The sequence below is a fragment of the Polyodon spathula genome, chromosome 11 (genome assembly GCF_017654505.1).
Source record: "Polyodon spathula isolate WHYD16114869_AA chromosome 11, ASM1765450v1, whole genome shotgun sequence".
Classification (NCBI taxonomy): domain Eukaryota; kingdom Metazoa; phylum Chordata; class Actinopteri; order Acipenseriformes; family Polyodontidae; genus Polyodon; species Polyodon spathula.
In genome coordinates, this window is record NC_054544.1 from 23,983,462 (window position 1) to 24,002,299 (window position 18,838).

General features: G+C 38.1%; 1 protein-coding gene across 1 annotated transcript in view; it reads right to left on the bottom strand.

Annotated features, from left to right (window-relative positions):
* The window catches only part of LOC121323640 (contactin-associated protein-like 5), a 206,463-nt gene that overhangs the window by 33,227 nt on the left and 154,398 nt on the right, over positions 1 to 18,838 (bottom strand). Inside the window, exons 14-18 of the mRNA XM_041264814.1 lie at positions 15,059 to 15,215; positions 14,368 to 14,495; positions 6,495 to 6,665; positions 5,608 to 5,826; positions 4,485 to 4,724 (exon numbers count right to left, since the gene is read on the bottom strand). Of these exons, the coding sequence (XP_041120748.1) occupies positions 4,485 to 4,724; positions 5,608 to 5,826; positions 6,495 to 6,665; positions 14,368 to 14,495; positions 15,059 to 15,215 (915 nt within the window). The remainder of the gene's footprint in view (positions 1 to 4,484; positions 4,725 to 5,607; positions 5,827 to 6,494; positions 6,666 to 14,367; positions 14,496 to 15,058; positions 15,216 to 18,838) is intronic.

An 18,838-nucleotide genomic window follows, 5' to 3' on the forward strand; every position in this document is an offset into this window, starting at 1 on the left:
TTTAACCGACATGTTTCGACCAGCACCTTCGTCAGGGTAATTAATAATCCCGAACGGCCGTCAAGCATTTTATCTCGCTCAAACCAGGTCAACGCGTGTCAACTCACATCCTGCTGTGTGTCGGTAGGACCCGGGTACAACCCAGGTATGTGGGTTCACACTACGTGGGTAACCAGGACCCAGGTAGGAGAGCCGGTGTGAAAGGGGCTTTAGATGCACAAGCTGCATACATCACATTCCTTACACTCCAGCTAAGAACTATGATACTTCTTCATAGCCCAATTATTTGTCATTAATTTCTATCTGTTGGGACTGCATGGATTTTTAAAACTTACTTTTACAAATACTTACAAGAAGTATAATACAAGATTATCTTTTTACGTTCAGGCAGGACCAAGTTAAGAATTAGTTTCCCATCACATGGCAACATTTTATTGAAGTGCCAGATAAAGAGAACACAGATTGACACAAGCAACACTGCATTTCAAATTAGCACAATGCAATGACACATCTCCATTCTCACTGGCCATCTCCATTAAAGATGACAGCATCGAAGATGTTTATCAATGTTGCATCCTATGTACTGCCAGACACAGACAACTGTAATGATGTCAGAGAGACAGATGCAATGTGAATGTATTGAGCTTGTTAACAATGGAGTAGGGCATTGGTTCTCAACATGAATTTTAAAGGGCCACATCTGTGGCCCTGAAACATGACAGGGGTCTGCAGTAGGTGCAAGTCAGTCTGTTTTGATAATTTCTTTTCCCCACGTCGTTTTCAATTAACACAGCACTCTATATATTTTTATATTACCAGTACATACTCAAGGTGCTCTCCCTATTAGCGGCTCTAGCTGGTGCCTCCTGCTTGCAGATGGCCACTGTGTGCTCGAACTCACCACAACCAGGGCACCACTCGTCTATTATATAGACCTTGTTGATGTCCCCCTGTGGCTGTGGCTCTGGTTTCATCGTCTCTTCATGAGGTGGGGGGTGGTAGTAGTCGGGCAACACATGCCCAACCTCATCAACTCCAAAACACCGCTCCTCCCTTCTCAATCAGGTCACGCAGACCTCTAGCCTTGGTTTCCTTCTTTCTTCCTGGGGCTGCTGCTGCTTCTGCCGCTGCTTCCTTCCCATTTTTTCCAAAAAACTAAACAGAAAACTAAACAAAATAAGGCACCCGCAGTACCTATTCTAGCCTGAATCCAGGAGGTGCTGGTAATCCCACGCTGCACACCACGTGTGACCGGACGGCCGAGGGTGGTGACGTCAGGCCAGAAGAAGGAACTGAAAACACAGACAGGTAGGAACTTGGATGCAAAGTGCACTGCGGTGCTATTTTGATTTGCAAGAAAAATAAAATAAATATTTGTAACAAAAAAAAAACGCTGCTCCCAGAGCGAAAATTGAAAGGTTAAACAAAAACAGGTCTTGCACACAAAACACAACCAAACCCAGGTCAGGCTGGGGAATCTCTTTCACTGATCCTAGATCTTTAGTTTGTTTACTTTCTGTTCGTTCTCTTCTTGTTCTCTGTCTCGTTATCTCCTCTCAAACACCCACACAGAAAGCAGGGAGCTGCAGGCTTTTATGCTGGTGACCATCTCGCTTTTAGCAACAAATTTTTCAATTAATTAAATTCTGTAGATGGCCACCTTCTGCACAGGGTTTTGTGGGATAGGGCTTCCCTTTCCACACTGGCAAACAATAACAAAAGATTGTATTTTAAAACAACACAAAATATATTCAAATCAAACAGTAACAAAACACATTGCTTTTTGCCGTCATCTTTTATAAATGCATAAATAAAAAATAAATAAATAATAGTAATAAAACAAATACATTTTTAATCAGCAGGGCTTAGCCTGGTGCCCCATTTAATTGTGTGCAGGGATCTCTCCTGCTGCCCTGCCACAGCATCATTTAAGAATAGATAAAATACTGCGCAGCTATAAAAAGGACATTGTTAGTAAGAAATGTAAAAACTGCTGGAGTAGGGTGACTAGTGTGTAATGAGTAAAGGTGGGGATACTGTTGATCTTGCTGCTAGATGTTAAGAAACTGGGCTGATATGAAGTTCAGGGGGTGAAAAGCACAGTATTTTTGGGGTTTCATTTTCTGTCACAGGCACACACTCTCTTCATTTAAAGCCAGTACAGAGAAATCGAGGACAGCTTCTCACCAAAGAGTTGCCTTACTGTAGATGATAAAGAACAATGAACAGATCCACCAGGGCTAGACAGACTAGTGTCTCACAACATGTTTCTACACTTAGAGGACTGCTATCTAGCAATAATATCTTAGCTGTCTTCTTTATACCTGTATCACCCCTTACAAAAGATTACCACAGTATTTTTGTTGCTGTTTCCTATGGTTATACTATGCATTTACCATAGTATACCCTATTTTGCCATGTTGATGAATGTGCTTTACAATGCTTACGTATGCTTTACCAGCCTTTCACTATTCTTTATTACACTTTGAGATGCTTTTGCTATGGTAAACATTTATTAGGTACAAAAAATATTTAAATAAAAAAAACAGTATAGTCTAAATTATAAAAAATATTAATGTTATTTTCTTAAACTGGATTTATCAGACAGCTACTCAGAAGTGGTTTGTGAAACTGAGCCTAGGGTTTGAACTTAGTGTTATTTTAAGTCTTCTGCCTTGTTTATATACAAAAAAAAAACCACCACAAAATGCAAGTATCTTTGCAGGGCAAGAGTTACAAGCAGACACTGATTATGAATTCATGGTTTTCCCTCAAGGGTTGATTAACGCAGCTCTCTGATTGCCATCACACAGAATCAGTTGATACAAAATAAATCAATCTCTTTTGGCTACCAACAAAAGTGAATCTTAAAAACCTCTTTGATTTAACATGTTCCTGTGATTTGTGCTTTGCTAAGCAGTTTGGATGTTTTTCCAAGTTATAAACCAGTTAGATGACAAAACTTTACTTCAGATCTAAGTTATTTATTACTTGAACACACTAACCATAAAAATCAATATACAGTAGTCACAATATATTAATAATAAAGCATTCATCAAAGAGTTTGTCAGGGTATTGATGTAAACATGTGGTGACAAGCGAAGGAGCGGTATTTTAAACCTTTTTTTCAGGTTCTGTTACATTTGTGGTTGTCTTAAAATTGTAGTAATAAATTCAGCCTGGTAGTGTATGGCCATTACCTTTCTGCATTGCAGTTTGACCTTGTTTTGCTTTTACTTTATGACACAACAGACCATCCAATTAATGAAGGATGTTTTTCTACTGACCTTTTATTTGTAGGTATAATGTATGCAGCCACTCTGTATTAGTGAAACAACGTTCTCTTTAGAAACATACATTAACTGATAAAAAAAAAAATACACAATTGGATTTTATGATGCTGTATGCCTGTGTCATTAAAGTGATTGTAGCTACAATTTGTGGAATTGGTACAATTTATGGAATTCTTTTGTAAACTACAATCATTTTCACATATTCATCTGTTTTATCAAAACTGGATAAGTGTTTTTTTTTTTTTTTTTTACAAGAATGTTTCAGTGAAAGGTTATGAGACCAAGGCCATTGTAGCTCTAAAATGTAGGACAGAAGCATATTCAATGCTAAACTATAAAGCATATTTATTTTTATTACACTATAATATGGCAACCAGGAACAGTGACATAACAACTTGATACTTGTGGCAGAACATTAATTTGACAGTGTCGAACAGTTGAGGTAAGTCGACCTTTTTTTTTTTTAAAAAAAAAAAAAAATAAATAAACCATAATTTGATAATGTCTAATACTCCATTTGTGATTGCCATGTTTCATTACTGCAGTTTGTGCACTACATTTTACAACTGCATGGGATTTTTTAAAACTATTTGTAAATATTCCAAAATGTAATTTATGTTAATGGATTGCAAGGGCACTCCATCTGAAACCCTTAGCTTCATAAATATGTGATGTGTGATTAGTGAACGACCAGTTTCTGAAGTTGAATTTCACTTTTTCTACTCGACTAGTCAACTATCTCGTGCTACCCCTAGTTGATACTGTACTTATCATCATCTGCACACCCATCTCCATCATCCTTCATGAGACCAAGTGACCACACACAACAAACTACAATATATATGCATAGAAATCTCATAGTCATACCAGTCACTCTAAAAACACAAGCAAGGATTCTGTTGAATAGCTGGCTCAATTGAACGATGTTTAATGAATGAGTTTTATATTAATAAATAACAAGCACTGAAAAAAATATGAGATGACAGGCGACCCATATGCTGCTCACTTTCAGTTCATGAGCACAAACACATGCCACATATTGACTGGCCACCCTTATTCGTGTAACCTACAGTCTAACTGCTAAAAGATGAATAAGTTATACAAAAGATAAAAGCCACTATTCAAACGAATGGCCGGCCACTATATCCCTGCTGGAGATGCTGAATTAAAAGAAAAATGAATAAAACATACCTTTCTTACAGAGGGGCCCCCTGTAGGCAGAGTGAATGCAGTCACAGTAGAAGCCGTTGTATTTTTCAATGCACTTTCCTCCATTGTGACAGAAGCTGCCGTAATTGCTGCAGTGACCAGGGCAACCCGGCTGGACCCCTGGGGTCATCTTCGCCCGCTCCTCAAGGTCAAGGGTCAAGCCGTTCAGTATCAAGGAACGAACACATCCCAGAAACCCCTTCTGCCTCGATGCTGTACCTCCTGCAGAATACATAAACAATTTTTTATTCATGTCTGATTCACTGGCTTACTTAGATTTTCACAGTCATGTTTTGTGGAATGACCAGATTATTTATTTATTTATTTATTATTTATTTATTTATTTATTTATATATATATATATATATACCATTTCTCAAATGATCTGATTTAAATATAATATTTTTCAGAAAGTTGTATAAAAATACAGGGTGGGCATGAAGTGAATTGATTTAGGTATTCTGTGGTTTATACAGATGAGCTTTACAGTTGAGGGTTGAATTTTGGAACAACATATGCTGCATATCACACAGTTAAATAAGTATGGAAAGCTGTAAAAGCTTCAGTTCATTAATTTAGCGAATTTAACATTAGTGATACACTCTGGGTTTTGGAAAATCAACAGATCTGCTACTGACATTTTCATTGCATTATTGTGCTCTCAAAGGCTTGTTCTGTACTAGTACCAAAATACAGCAGTCTACATCAGCTAGATAAGCCACAGTATGTGTGAATATATTAGTCATTCTGTCATGACAGGCACATATGGGATAAACATTTTTTTAAAGTTTTGGCCAAATAACTAAATTGTATATTGTCATTCGCTTAGAAGCTGAAGTTAAAAGCCTAGTTTAACAGAGGGCTATAATACTGTAGATATACCACAAGTGACTTTATGTTAGCCCTGTAGACTCGGTATGGACAATTTAAGCAGCAGTGTTCTGTCTAACATAGCATTACACTCATACAGGACCAGACTCTAGTCAGGCGATATACTTTGGGGAAACTACTCATAAACTACGCATAGTCCTGCTTATGCTAGAAAACGTTGGCATCGCTGGAGACAACCTCTTAACTGTTTACAAATCCCTTGACTTGTCCCTACCTACAAATAGCTGGCTGTTGAGCTGCAGACGGAAGTGTCCGTCAGCCGGAGCCTCCTGGAACCTGATTGGTAACTGGTCTACCTGTAGCCACGCCACCTTAGTGTTGCGTTCTGCTTTGACATAGTGCCACTGCTTGTCATTCAGAGGGGTGGGCGACTTCACTGTGAGTTCGATAGGCCCGTTCCCCACGTTGAAGGAGAAGGTCACCTCAGATGGAGCTGAAATTCAAAAATGAGATGAGACCTAGAGAAAACAACTGCAACCTACCAACTGGAGTTTCCATTAAATAGGCAAAAAGGGTAACAAAAAGCATGCACATCTTCAAAAAATAGATATCTGATGCAGAATATTTAAACTTGTAAAAATGTGTAACAGCCTATACAGCATGCTGTATGTTGGTGTGCTACCAGCTCCGCCAGGTGTCCACTTTGTGTTCACAGGCTGCCTGGCCAGTAGGGTCTACTATAGCATTGGAAGAAGAAACAGCCCCTGTTTCCCTAACCCATAGGAGTGCCAAAGTCAAGGCAAGGCTTCATGCTGAATCCCAGCGCTTCACAGACTGTATAACTTACCCTGCACGCCATATAGTTCTGCCTTTATCAGGTCAGTCACTCCCTAGTGATTTGGATTGCCATGCCTAACTTTGGAACAGGATCGATTACTGAGCTCTTCCTCAACCAGTTGGCAGGGAGAGGTAGCACTAGAGCAATGTGAAAAATGTGGTAATGCAAGGAGACAGGCGTCTTAATAAAATATTGGCAATTGAACCGAACATGAAATTACAAAACCTTAAGTATTAATGTATCCTTTTTTTCAGAATTTTATAGGATAACTTTCTGAATAATATTTGTTGCCACTGTACCTTTTTTTGAAGTATTACACTTACAACTTAATTCGATGCGTATGAAGCCTTTGATCCCCATGTTTTCCAGAAAGACTCCGGACTGGGCGGTAGTTTTAAAGTAGAAGGAGATGTCGGCACTGAGCTCTGCGTGGAATGTGGGGAAGTGGAGGTAGGAGGTCTCCATGTTGAAAGAGGCTGCATTCCAAAAGTTTCCTAAAAAAATGAATAATTGAATGTTTGTGCCAGTAAAATTCTTGAATAAATCATTGCCAGAGTCAAAAGTCACAAGGAACTGCAACTTAAAAAAATAAAATAAAATACTTTAACTTAACCTTTTCACTGCCATGCAAATAGAACCTTCCATACCATTCTACATCCATTAGCTACATTAGGTGCTACTTTAGGTTAAAAGAAGTTCACAGTTTCTATGCCTTTTTTCAGGTCATCTGTTACACTTGCACTGGTCATTTCTCCTCAGCAGTGTCTTTTGGGTCAAAACACATTACTTGCTGAAAGCATGTCAGTCAATAGGGGAAGCAGCCCTTGAAGGGACTGTATGAATAATAGATTAGTTTATAATGTGAAATATACTTTACTGTAATTAGCTCCAATTCAGAATTGTATTGATGTTCAAGGAATTACTGCTGAACACCCAAAACTGGACACATAACAGGTTTAAAAAATAGTTTATTGAATATGAAAATATTAAAGAGAGAAATATCAAACTACAAAATAAGCCTTCTGATGTGTGCTAAATATCAAGAGCTAATAACAACATCACTTAGAACTGTAATCACAAAAGCAGGACATTAGTTTAAATTGCCCTACATATCTAACTGCATACAGTATTAAACCATCACTCTAAACATTCTAATATGTACTTAAGTAAAATATAGCAAGTTGTCTCAAAAGCTCTTCATGTAAATACATCAGATATCCTAACTTATTCTTATCAAGGTTCATGAAAAATGATCTAATCAAACTTCAATGTGACAATCTTGCTATCTATTTTACTTTGGTTCCATGAGGGGAATGTAACTTTAGGCTATACTCAACAGATCCCTTGCAATGCTGACTCTGTCGTCTTCCAGCAGTGGAACTTGATCCATTGAATAGTTCAATTAGATGTCCTTCTCTGGTGGATCTTCAATCTGGGATCAATAGTTTATGTGCACTGTCCAGTCCTTGGAACCTTCAGTCACCCAAAGTGACCCAACACGGCCTTTGTATCTTAGTACAATGCAGACAATTGGGACTTGTTTGTCAGAACACTCATTTCAGGTTAACAGCGGGTTTGCATCCTGGCAGGCTCTCGTTTGCTCTCCACACGCTTTTGGTCGCTGGTACTTCACCACAAGTCTCGCCCTGTGTTGCAGTCTGCTGAATAGGGTTGGTGGTTTCTTCAATTGTGTGACAGCATCTCTTGTAGCAGTCAGTGTTGAGCGCCTTGGTTATATTTTCATATAAGCAGACCACCGAAACCGGTGGTATGTTTACCATATACGGTGGTGGTTTTAGGTTCGAGAAACTTATTTTGCTCTAGACGAATAGCAGTCTGTTCCCAATATGGTTTAACTTTTTTTCCAAACCTTTTTTTTTTTAATCAAATTATTACACAGCAGCAGCATAGTTTAACCACTGTCTGTGTAGTTTCACATTCAAAAACTTCCCGGACCTTTGTTAGTTTGAGAGTCTCTTGTGGTTACATTTTTGTCCCCTCCAGATGACCTCATGACCACTGAGTATGTGCAGCAAGCAGGTTTTAACAGGGTGTGACAGCTGCACTGAAACACTTAAAGACTGCATTAGTGCAGGAATAGTTCCTACAGGGCAAGGATAGAAATTACACCCTGTAAGTGAATTGACCAAGCAAGTGCAACACTAACTGAAAGCATGGTTTGCAAACAGATTCATTTAACTAAGTGTAGTATGATTCTTTAAAAACTGCACATTTAAGACGAAAAGAATGGGTAAGATTTATGAGTTTGAGTTATTTGTTGGCTACAATCACTTTCAAGTGGCATTCTATTTATCTTTGAAGTGGATGTGGAATAATGTATTGTAATATGTCTTATTTTTCAATGTGTTTTAACATTCAATGTTCAATACAATGTTGGTCAATCTGCATTACACATATGGCAGCAGCTATAAGAATAAGTGGTTACAAAATTAAATTACAAAGGAATTTCTAATTTATAATAAACATCTAGATTTCCCTAAGCACCTACAATCCAATATGCTGAGGTTATGTGGGCTGGAAGTCAGCACAGCAGTGTGGTGTCATGACAGGAGTTCAGCCAGCTCACAGCCAGTGGGAATACAGCCCTGTGCAATTGCTTTTTTTAATTTACAGAAGCCCATCCTAGTGTTCAGATAATACTGTACATCATATTATCACAAGAGCATAGATTTGCTTGGACAAATGTAGGTTTTCATGTACCAATATTCTTTCAAAAATGGAACGAATGTTCAAATATTATTTCATTTTGAATTAGCTGCAGAACAAAGGTATTACCTTATTACAGCAAAAAACAAAAAATCTGTTGGGAGTATAATAAACATGGAATCCCATCAAATGACCAATTAGATAAAAGTCGAGAACCTTTCTGTACAACATAATGTTTGTTATTCATTTTAGACGTTATTTATGCATTGTTTTCCTTTGCATGATACATTGTTTTTTCTGATGGATTCATTTTTCACTTGCTATAAAAACAAATACATCATTTTGTCCCATCGAATACATTTCAAGCAGTATTTGTTTGAATATTCAAATAATGTCCTACCAAAAATTTACCAAAAATACATTTATGGGGGCACCCCCCCACCCCCCCGCCCACCGCCCACCGCCCACAACTGTCATGCTTTATTTAGACTCTGACATATCTAGCCAGCCACTAGCACACATAGCATAAGGAGGACTTTATCAAATGTCATCTCAACAAATAGTATAATTAGAATAATTTAGTATTAGAATATGCAGGGAGATATTCAGTCTGTCCGTCATCTGTGACATGGTGACTTTACGGCCCAAGTTGTTTGGGGCAGGAAGCGAGACTCAGACAAGCAAGCTGCAGGTTCAAATGACGTTGTGCACTTTTATCTACAAATTAACACGGAACAAAACACTTTAGCAAATAAAACGGCACCAAGGGCAAACACAAGGTCAGCTCAAAACTTACGGACACAGCACACCATACGACACGGATCTCCTAACACCAATATTAACTCTAACACTAATCTCTCTAACACCTGTGATCACCTCATTTATACACCCGTGACAGGAGCCTTAATTAATCATTTAATCATTTATTCAATTCACAGCTCCAGCCACATTCCCACGTGTTTTTGCAGGGAGGATTTTAACTCCCTCCCTGCCTCTCAATATTCCCCACCCACATACACACACACAGACACTGCCACAGTCATATACATTTTTCTATGTGTAATACTGTGTTTACAGCCTTGGCAGGGAATGTCTCCCTAAAGTATTATTGCCTTGTTTCTAATGCTGCCAGCAAGGTGGCCTGCAGAGAAGATATTTTAAGTCAGTCATGTTTGTTTTAATCAGAATGAAATCAAACTGCTTTGAATAGTCAGTCTCAGTTAGAATTGAGCCTGACAACACTGTCTCTACAATTTTCTTTGAAGGAGGAAATGAAGGGACCCAATGTCTGTATGAAAACTATTCATGTCCAAACCTTAACTTACAAAAAAGAATAAAAGACTATAATCTCTGTTTCTGTGGTCTGTGGTGCCCTGTTTTTCTAAATCCTTCAGGATAGAACGAAAGTAGGAAAGTGCCTACAATAACCCTTCAAACAGTTTGGCAGAATAACATACTGTAACTTATGTAACCCATGCTACTGCTGTCAAAATGTGTATTTACAGATCGTTTGCTTTTTGTCTTTTTATCTTAACATAGCTCATGCTGGAAATTAGACAACATGTCTGAATGTCACCAGTTTCATAGTGACATACACTGTCACTTTGCTAGGAATGGCATCCTGCCTGGCATACCCTGGGTATGATGATGTCTCCCTTAAATACCTCAACCACCATGCTAGAACTGTGTACTATACTGTTCGGGATGGGACCATGCCAGGGTTAGGTTAGGTAAGCAAGGGGGGGAGAGGTGTGTGTGTGGAGTGGCAGGCAGTGAGAGTGATGTGCTGCAGTGATTGGAGGAGAGCAGGTTAGGGGGAGGGTGAAGTGCTGCTGGGTGGTATAAGAACGAGAGTGCTAGCCAACCTAAAAGAAACGGAGTAGACAAATTGAGAGCGAGACAGAGTCAGTGAGTGAGAGGGCCGAAATAGGAGAAACTGAAGCAAAAGTAACCAGAGAGAAATAAGAGGGTTTTGTTGTTTTTGGCATGGTCTCAGTCGATAGAGACTGACTGTACAGAAAGAATAAAAAGCGAACAATCCGTTTGCACCTGCAATCCCAGCATCTGTCCATTTTTCTTAAAGAAAGAAAAAAAGAAAAATGAAGGAGAACCTGTGTCGCCACTATATATATATATATATATATATATATATATATATATATATATATATATATATATATATATATATATATATAGTGCCGTGAAAAAAGTATTTGCCCCGTCTGATTTTCTGCATTTTTGCATATTTCTGACACTGAATGTTATCAGGTCTTCAACCAAAATCTAATATTAGATAAAAGGGACCCCGAGTGAACAAATAACACAAAATTTTGATACTTATTTCATTTATTTATTAAAGAAAGTTATCCAACACCCAATGCCCCCGTGTGAAAAAGTAATCGCCCCCTTAGACTCAATAATTGGTTACACCACCTTTAGCAGCAATAACTGCAACCAAATGCTTCCTGTAGTTATTGATCAGTCTCTCACAGCGTTGTGGAGGAATTATGGCCCACTCCTTCATGATGAACTGCTTCAACTCAGTGACATTTGTGGGTTTGAGCATAAACTGCTTGTTTCAGGTCCTGCCATAACCTCTCAATGGTGTTTAGGTCTGGACTTTGACTAGGCCATTCCAAAACTTTAAATTTCTTGTTCTTCAACCATTCTGATGTAGACTTGCTTGTTTGTTTTGGATCATTGTCTTGCTGCATGACCCAGCTGCGCTTCAGCTTCTGCTCATGGACAGATGGCCTGACATTTTCCTGTAGAATTCTCTGATAGAGCAGAATTCATGGTTTCTTCAATGATGGCAAGTCATCCAGGTCCTGATGCAGCAAAGCATCCCCAAATTATGACACTACCACCACTATGCTTGACCGTTGGTATGAGGTTCTTGCTGTGGAATGCAGTGTTTGGTTTTCGCCAGACATAACGGGGCCCATGTTGACCAAAAAGTTCCACTTTTGACTCATCTGTCCATAGAACATTGTTCCAGAAGTCTTCCAGGTTCTTTTTGGCAAACTTGAGACGAGCATTCATGCTCTTCTTAGTGAGCAATGGTTTCCGCCTTGCTACTCTGCCATGAATCCCATTTTTGCCCAGTGTCTTTCTGATGGTGGAGTCATGAACACTGACCTTAGTCGAGGTGAGAGAGGCCTGCAGATCCCTGGATGTTGTTCTAGGGTTCTTTGTGACTTCCTGGATGATTTTCCGCCTTGCTTTTGGACAGATTTTGGCAGGATGTCCATTTCTGGGAAGATTCACAACTGTCCCAAACTTTCTCCATTTGGATAATATGGCTCTTACTGTGGTGGAGCCCCAGAGCCTTAGAAATGGCATGTAATCCTTTCCAGACTGATAGACATCAGACGTTTTTTTCTAGAGGTCTTCAGGAATTTCTTTTAATTATGGCATGATGTGCCTCTAGGACCTGTGTGCTGATAATTTCACTCTGATGATAAGGGCCAAAGTTAGTCAGATTTATATTAGGCAGGGCTGGCCCAAATCAGGCCTCATTGTTAACCAAAGTATTCAAACAGCTGACCCTAATTATCCCTTTAATTGGGTTGAGTTAACTAGGGGGGCAATAACTTTTTCCCACCTGAAGATTGCATGTTTGAATACCTTGCACACCAAACAAATGAAAATTGTTCCTAAAATCTTAACATGTCCGGTCAGGCATGTAGCTCTAAATTTTACATGCCCAACACAACATTTTACACGCCCAAGTTTGAAACTGAAAAAAACTTTTCTGCTGCTGGTAATTCCACACCGATTGAGGACAATGTTCCACTGCTACATCCTCGTAGTTGCCATTTTTTTCATCAAATAAGCATACATCCAGTGCTTAATTTCTGCCGGGGCTTGCTGGGGCACAGCCCCGGAACTTCTGTGCATGCAGAAACATATTCCCAGTACCTCTAGTTAAAAATCTCATAAAATGCTTTACTTTTTTTATTCTCAACGCAGTTGTATCAAGTCTGCAAGTTCTTGCGTGCGCTCTCAAGAGAGACAGTCCGCTGTCACATTTGTAGCCTACTTTAAATTACTTTACGATTTCAGCTTGAGTGCCTTTAAGTACTCTATTGTCATTTTTTTATACAGAAATAAGCTTACTTGATTTGAAAAACGTCATGAAGGGTACAAGCAACTTCTTACACTACTTGATTTGATTAAATGAGTAGTACACAACAAAATATAAAAGCTGAAGATTAATTTCAACAAAGAACAATGACATTTTTTTTTATGAAAAAATACACAATATTGTAGCCTACTTCAATAGGAACATTAGCCTGGTTAAATTCATTTTAATATAAGCATTTTCCAGATATTTAATTCAGACTCTTGTCTGTGTGGCATGCTGTGGGGAATGTGTTGTTTATTCAAAGCTGATTAGATAAGACAAAGAACACAAACTGTGTTAACTCTTTGAAGCTTGCCTTCCAAAATGTTATCTAATTGAAAGGGGTCATAAAACTAGGCAAGCTATATCTACAGTGCAGTTTTATGATTATTGTGTTAAAAGTTAGTTCAAATGCATTTTTAATTACATAACTTGTGGACACAAGTTTAATAGTTATTTTAAGTAAGTTTCCTTATACATCTGAAGTGTTTAATGTGTTTTAAATGAATATTATAAACTAATAACTATTTTAAAATATTATGCTTTGATTGTATTATGATGTGTTTTATATGCTTGTAATTGTAATTTTCTATAGAGAATGAAACTGAAATTCATATGCTTCTCCAATGAATGTAACTAAAGTTATATCAAAAATGATATATACTGTAGTTGTACAAATAGGGTACTGAAATACATGCTTTAAATGTTACAGTGTTAAAAAATGAGCATGAGAAACACAAAATACCCAAACACAGAACTGTTTACTACTACTTCACACGTGTGTAAAACAAAAAAAGGGAGTAGGCTTCAATAGTACTACACAGCGTTGTACTATAATTGTCCTTAGAATGTGCAAAGCAAACATAAAAAATATGTCTTATGCTTACAATCAATTCTAAAGAAGGCACTTTTAATATAAGAAGTTGTCCAACATTGTCTGCTTTTTACAATGTACCACCTCCCGCTGTAAATACATCTCAATTTTGTGTGCAGCCAGTTTCAAAGCCACGATTCTGCCTCAGTCTGTCCAAAATACGCAGTTGTGAATTCAAAAACTGCTTTAAGTATGCACATAAATCATGCAAGTTCGCTCTGTAGCACTGGCAACTAGTAAAAAAGTTGACAATAAGCGGCTTGCAGCTGATAATATCAGAATTCCATTAAAATGAAACTTTATGGGACGAGATTGGTTCCTGGGAAAATGTTGTTAATAACCAAAAGTTGTCTTCATCAGTGTTGCTAATAACTGGCATCCACTTTATAGGAAATGTAATCAAATTTAATTTCATTGCTCAGCTTAGAAGAATGAAAATGCTACTCAGTACAAGAACATATAATGTCACAGAAAATTTGACAGTTGAAGTGTCCGTCAGTGCAGCACTGAGTACATTTTTCCCACTTACTGTCACCGTAGCAACGCAGAGGCCCTACTCTGTACACTGCTTCTGAGTCGGTTCTGCTTGTGTCTCCAATCACCATCTGATTCACAGGTAAATGTTCTTTGTAGGAAAGGAGGCCTGTATCATTAGTCCTGCAAACAGTCAGCAGATACAAAACAAGGGATGACAAATATATTTGATACCACTAAATAGATTTTGTCTTAGTGACGTTTCTGTCGCACTCTTTTTAATAAAGATTGCATACACCACAAGACACATGGTTGTCTGTACTTGTTAACTAAATCTGCCTGTTGGTTTTTGAACAGCAATAATGATATAGTTCACCATGCCTCTATCACATGGGTGCCCACCCACATGAAAATATTCTGTAATATTTCTATAAAGTTCTATAGTTTTTATAGATAGTCAATTTGTATTCTATAAAATTCTTACAGAAAATGGACCTGTTTTTTCTATAGCACTTTTCATACAAAGTTTATAGAATTTTTTTTCTAGAGTTTTTATAGAACATTTTTGTAGGGCAGTTATGGTTTTGGAGGGCCATTCCACTCCAGGTTTTATAGGTAATGTGAAAACATTTAACTACTACAGGACCTTGGTGGAGGTTTAATTGGTTCAGGGTTGGAACAAAGACCTGAACTCGAAGGGCTAACTTTGCCAACCTCTATTCTACAGTATTCCTTCGTGTCCTTACCATTCGTCTCTGTCAGCATCACAGTTGCAAAAATAGTTCATGTCTATGCAGTTCTCATTCAGTCCACAGGAGCACTGCTGGACCCCAGGCAAGGAACCGCTCCAATAGGTCTGCCTCTCACCGGTCCTGCCCACCCACCATGAGAAGGGGGTGCCATCTGAAAGACAACATCTTTACAGTCAGTAGATTCACAATAACAAAGCTGGTAGTTGTTCTTACTGCTGGTGTTAAAACAGCCACTTTCTTGTGTGCTCGGGCTGTCATCACAGCTTACTATATTGTAATACCTGTGATTGTGTAAATAAAATATGGGTGTCTGAGTGCTGTTTCAAATACAACCTTTGTCTTTTTCAGTGCCAGTGGGTCCCACAACCACTTTACAGGTGCCTATAATCATGTTTAAAAATAACTCCCCATTTTCTTGTTTAAAGCTGCTTTGTATATGTATATCAGTTACAGTCAGGTCGGCTTGAGCGACTGCCCTTGCCACTGGCTTAGTATGGTGCTTTGTGAGAATGTGTGTCCAATGTTTTCCCCTTGTCTGACTTAGCTGGGGGATGTTAATCAAGGCGGAATAGCCTATGAAAGTTGCAAAATAAATACATGCATTACCTATTTAATGTGTTACATCAAGTTCAATGTACACGTAAAACATGAATCATTTTTGTTTAAGAAAATATATTTTGTATTGGCGTTCTGGTACTTTCAGATTGAGGACTACACATTGTATATAAGTTATGTTACTGTATGACGGTATTGTGATATGCAAAATGCTGCTGATTACACAATGGGCCACGTTTCCACATTTACTCCAAGTCTTTATTTATTTATTTTTTTAAAGGAGTAAAAATACATGTAATTGGAGGTTTCTCAATCTCGCTCAAGTTGTTTGTTTATTAGTGTTGTACATTACTGTTGAATTTTCATCTTTCAATTAATTAACTTTCATTTAACTTGTTTTTCTTCATGACTTGGAAAATCTGATTTTTGAACCATCTCCTTTCTTTCAGTGGCCCTGGTTACAAGAAAACAGTAGTTAGAAAGCACGGTAAGCAATGATTAAAAAATACTAGGAAACTGTAGATGATATCAAATATATCTTTAAAGTGATTGTGGCTAACAATATAATTCCAATAATCTTACCTGCTCACATCCATTTGTTATAGTATTATATTGTGTGTCTCAAATGTCCAGTTTCGGAAAAAAAAAAAAAAAAAAAAAAAAAAAAAAAAAAACATGTTATAGTAGACCTTAGTAAAGAAACCTGTTTGATATCAGTGCTTCCTGATAGTGGTGCACTTCCTTGGTCATTCTACCTGGAGAGTGAAACTGTTGCCACTCTTTCATTCTGTCAATACTATGACAGGGCAAATCCTTGCCTGTAAAAAATGTGTTGGGGTTGGCAGGGATAGGGTTAATTTCTGTCCCTGTCAGATACATTTGAGTGTGGCTGTTTTTGCACAGACACACGTGTAACTGTTTTATTTAATTTAATTGATGTCATCTGCCTGTAATTAGCAGGCATGTATTTAACAGGAACCAAATGTTTGTACTGGGCAGTCTGTGTAAGATACCGTGTGTGTAAGGTACTGTGTAAATGTGTTTTGTGACTGGTAAATGGCTTAGCTGTCCAGTGAGATAGTTCAAGGAAAAGAAAAACAAAGTATAGTTTAGCACTACATGTGGGAGGTTTTGTTTTATTAGTTTTGTGTTTTGTGTGATAAGTGTGCAACTGTGCTAGACTTTCAATTTCCATGTCTGGGTCTGGGGTAAATGAACCCGAGAATAAGTGAAATCCTTCAAAATACATAACAGGGGTGCAAATCGTTGTGAAAATTGGTGCTATACTGTTGTGAAAGTCCAGCGCCTGAGAGCCCACAGCCCCCACCCCCCACCCCCCCTTCCTGCTCCTCAATGAGTTGTTAGTGATAAACGGTATTAGACACAATTGCGTGCAGTATATTTATATATAATCGCTTAATACCAAAATTCACAGAAATTATTCAAATAAAAAAGGAATTCATGTGTAGTGTCTAGTTGATAGCTACTGAATCATCTGGATGTCTGTGCTGCAAGTACTAAATCTGTAGGATTATCTTGTTATTTGGCAGGTCTTCTCTCTAGTCAAGCACATGTTCCAGCCTCTTCACAGAGCAGGGTTTCTTGAATTGCTCAGGCAGCAGAGCCTGGTTTTAAAGACACAGGGTTTCTCCTTTTAGTAACAATATCAGTCAGTGTGAGCATGCGAATATCTCAGAAATAACTCTGATCATCATCAATAATCAGGACAGTTCTGCTGTGGTTGTTGGTGTCTCAGATGATGTTTAGAGATGGTATTTGCTCTTTGAGATTCAACTTCTGGTACATTAGACAATGTATCGTTGATGCTTCCTGTATGTACTAACACAGGGGTCTCCTACCCTGCTCCTGGAGAGCACCAAATCCTCAGGCTTTATAGGTATAGATGTCATCAATGTCTAAAGATCTGGAGCACCTCTTAATCTTGACTAATTAAGCCAATAAATGGTTTAATTAAATAACTGAGAGCTTGCTTGAAACAAAAACCAGAAGGCCCAGTAGCTCTCCATCATAACATAATGAAATGTGTGCTGATAGCAGATGTAGAAACCAAACTTTAGAATTCTAATTATAATTGTGTAAAGCATTTAGCAGCCTTCAAATATAAGAGTGTAGATGAGGCATTTACTAGCATGATACAAATCGGGGTGGGGTGGGGGTGTGGAAGTAGTACAGAATTTATAAAACAGTAGGAAACCCTATACTACACTATTGATAGATCACTCATGTGCCAACATCTGCCACCATGCAGATGCAGTTATTGTTTTTTTCAATTGTTCTCAGTAACTAAAAGGCAATAACAACATACACTTACATTCAATCAATACATGAAAACAAAAAATGTAAAGCACTCAAGACATGTAATTGCAAATAACCTCCTTGATAACTTACTCCTGTAGGAAGTATATTTTTACCTCAAGAATAATTGAGCATGGAATGCACTTATTTTGAACTTCTCTGACTTGGAGTATACACAGTCCAACCTACTCTGCTATTTTATGTTCCGTTATGAAACACCCGTGTTAAACTTATTCAATCCCGACAGAAACAGCAGTTAACTGTTCTTCTGAGGCAGCTTCTCATAACTAATTCCTTTTGGCTTTGAGAAGATTGTATAAGGCTTTTGTATTAATTGTTGACACACAATAAGTGTGTCCAAAGCCTTTATTGGGAGAGTGCACGATATGAGGAGCTGTACAGAGCAAAAAGGAATAGTGCAGCTGTTTAGTCTTGCTTACAAGTCTTAGGGTTGGTTCATACTTCTGTCGCAGATTAATGCGATAACGTCAGGTGCAGACAGCTATGACAGCAGTGCAGCTTCACTATTTGCCTTATGAAGGATGCATCATGTCGCAGCGCCTTTGACTGCATTAAATAAAGACTGCATTAGCGTAACTGGTAAGATGAGATGTGCTGAGTTTCTACCTCCTATACAAGAGGTTTTAAAAAAAAAATAATACGACCTTGTTGGTACATACATCCTCTCAACCATCAGAAAATGCAATTTATACAATAATTACAGAAATTCGGCTATGTTACAGTGAGAGGTATTTTAGAATGACGGGTGAATGGTTTGACGATCTGTTAAACAGACTGGGACCTTTGCTTTAACGCAAAAATACACAGCAATGCAGCGACACCTACAAAAAGACTTGCAGTCGTAAAGCACGTATCAACTGCCAATTCCCAGCAAAGTGTGGC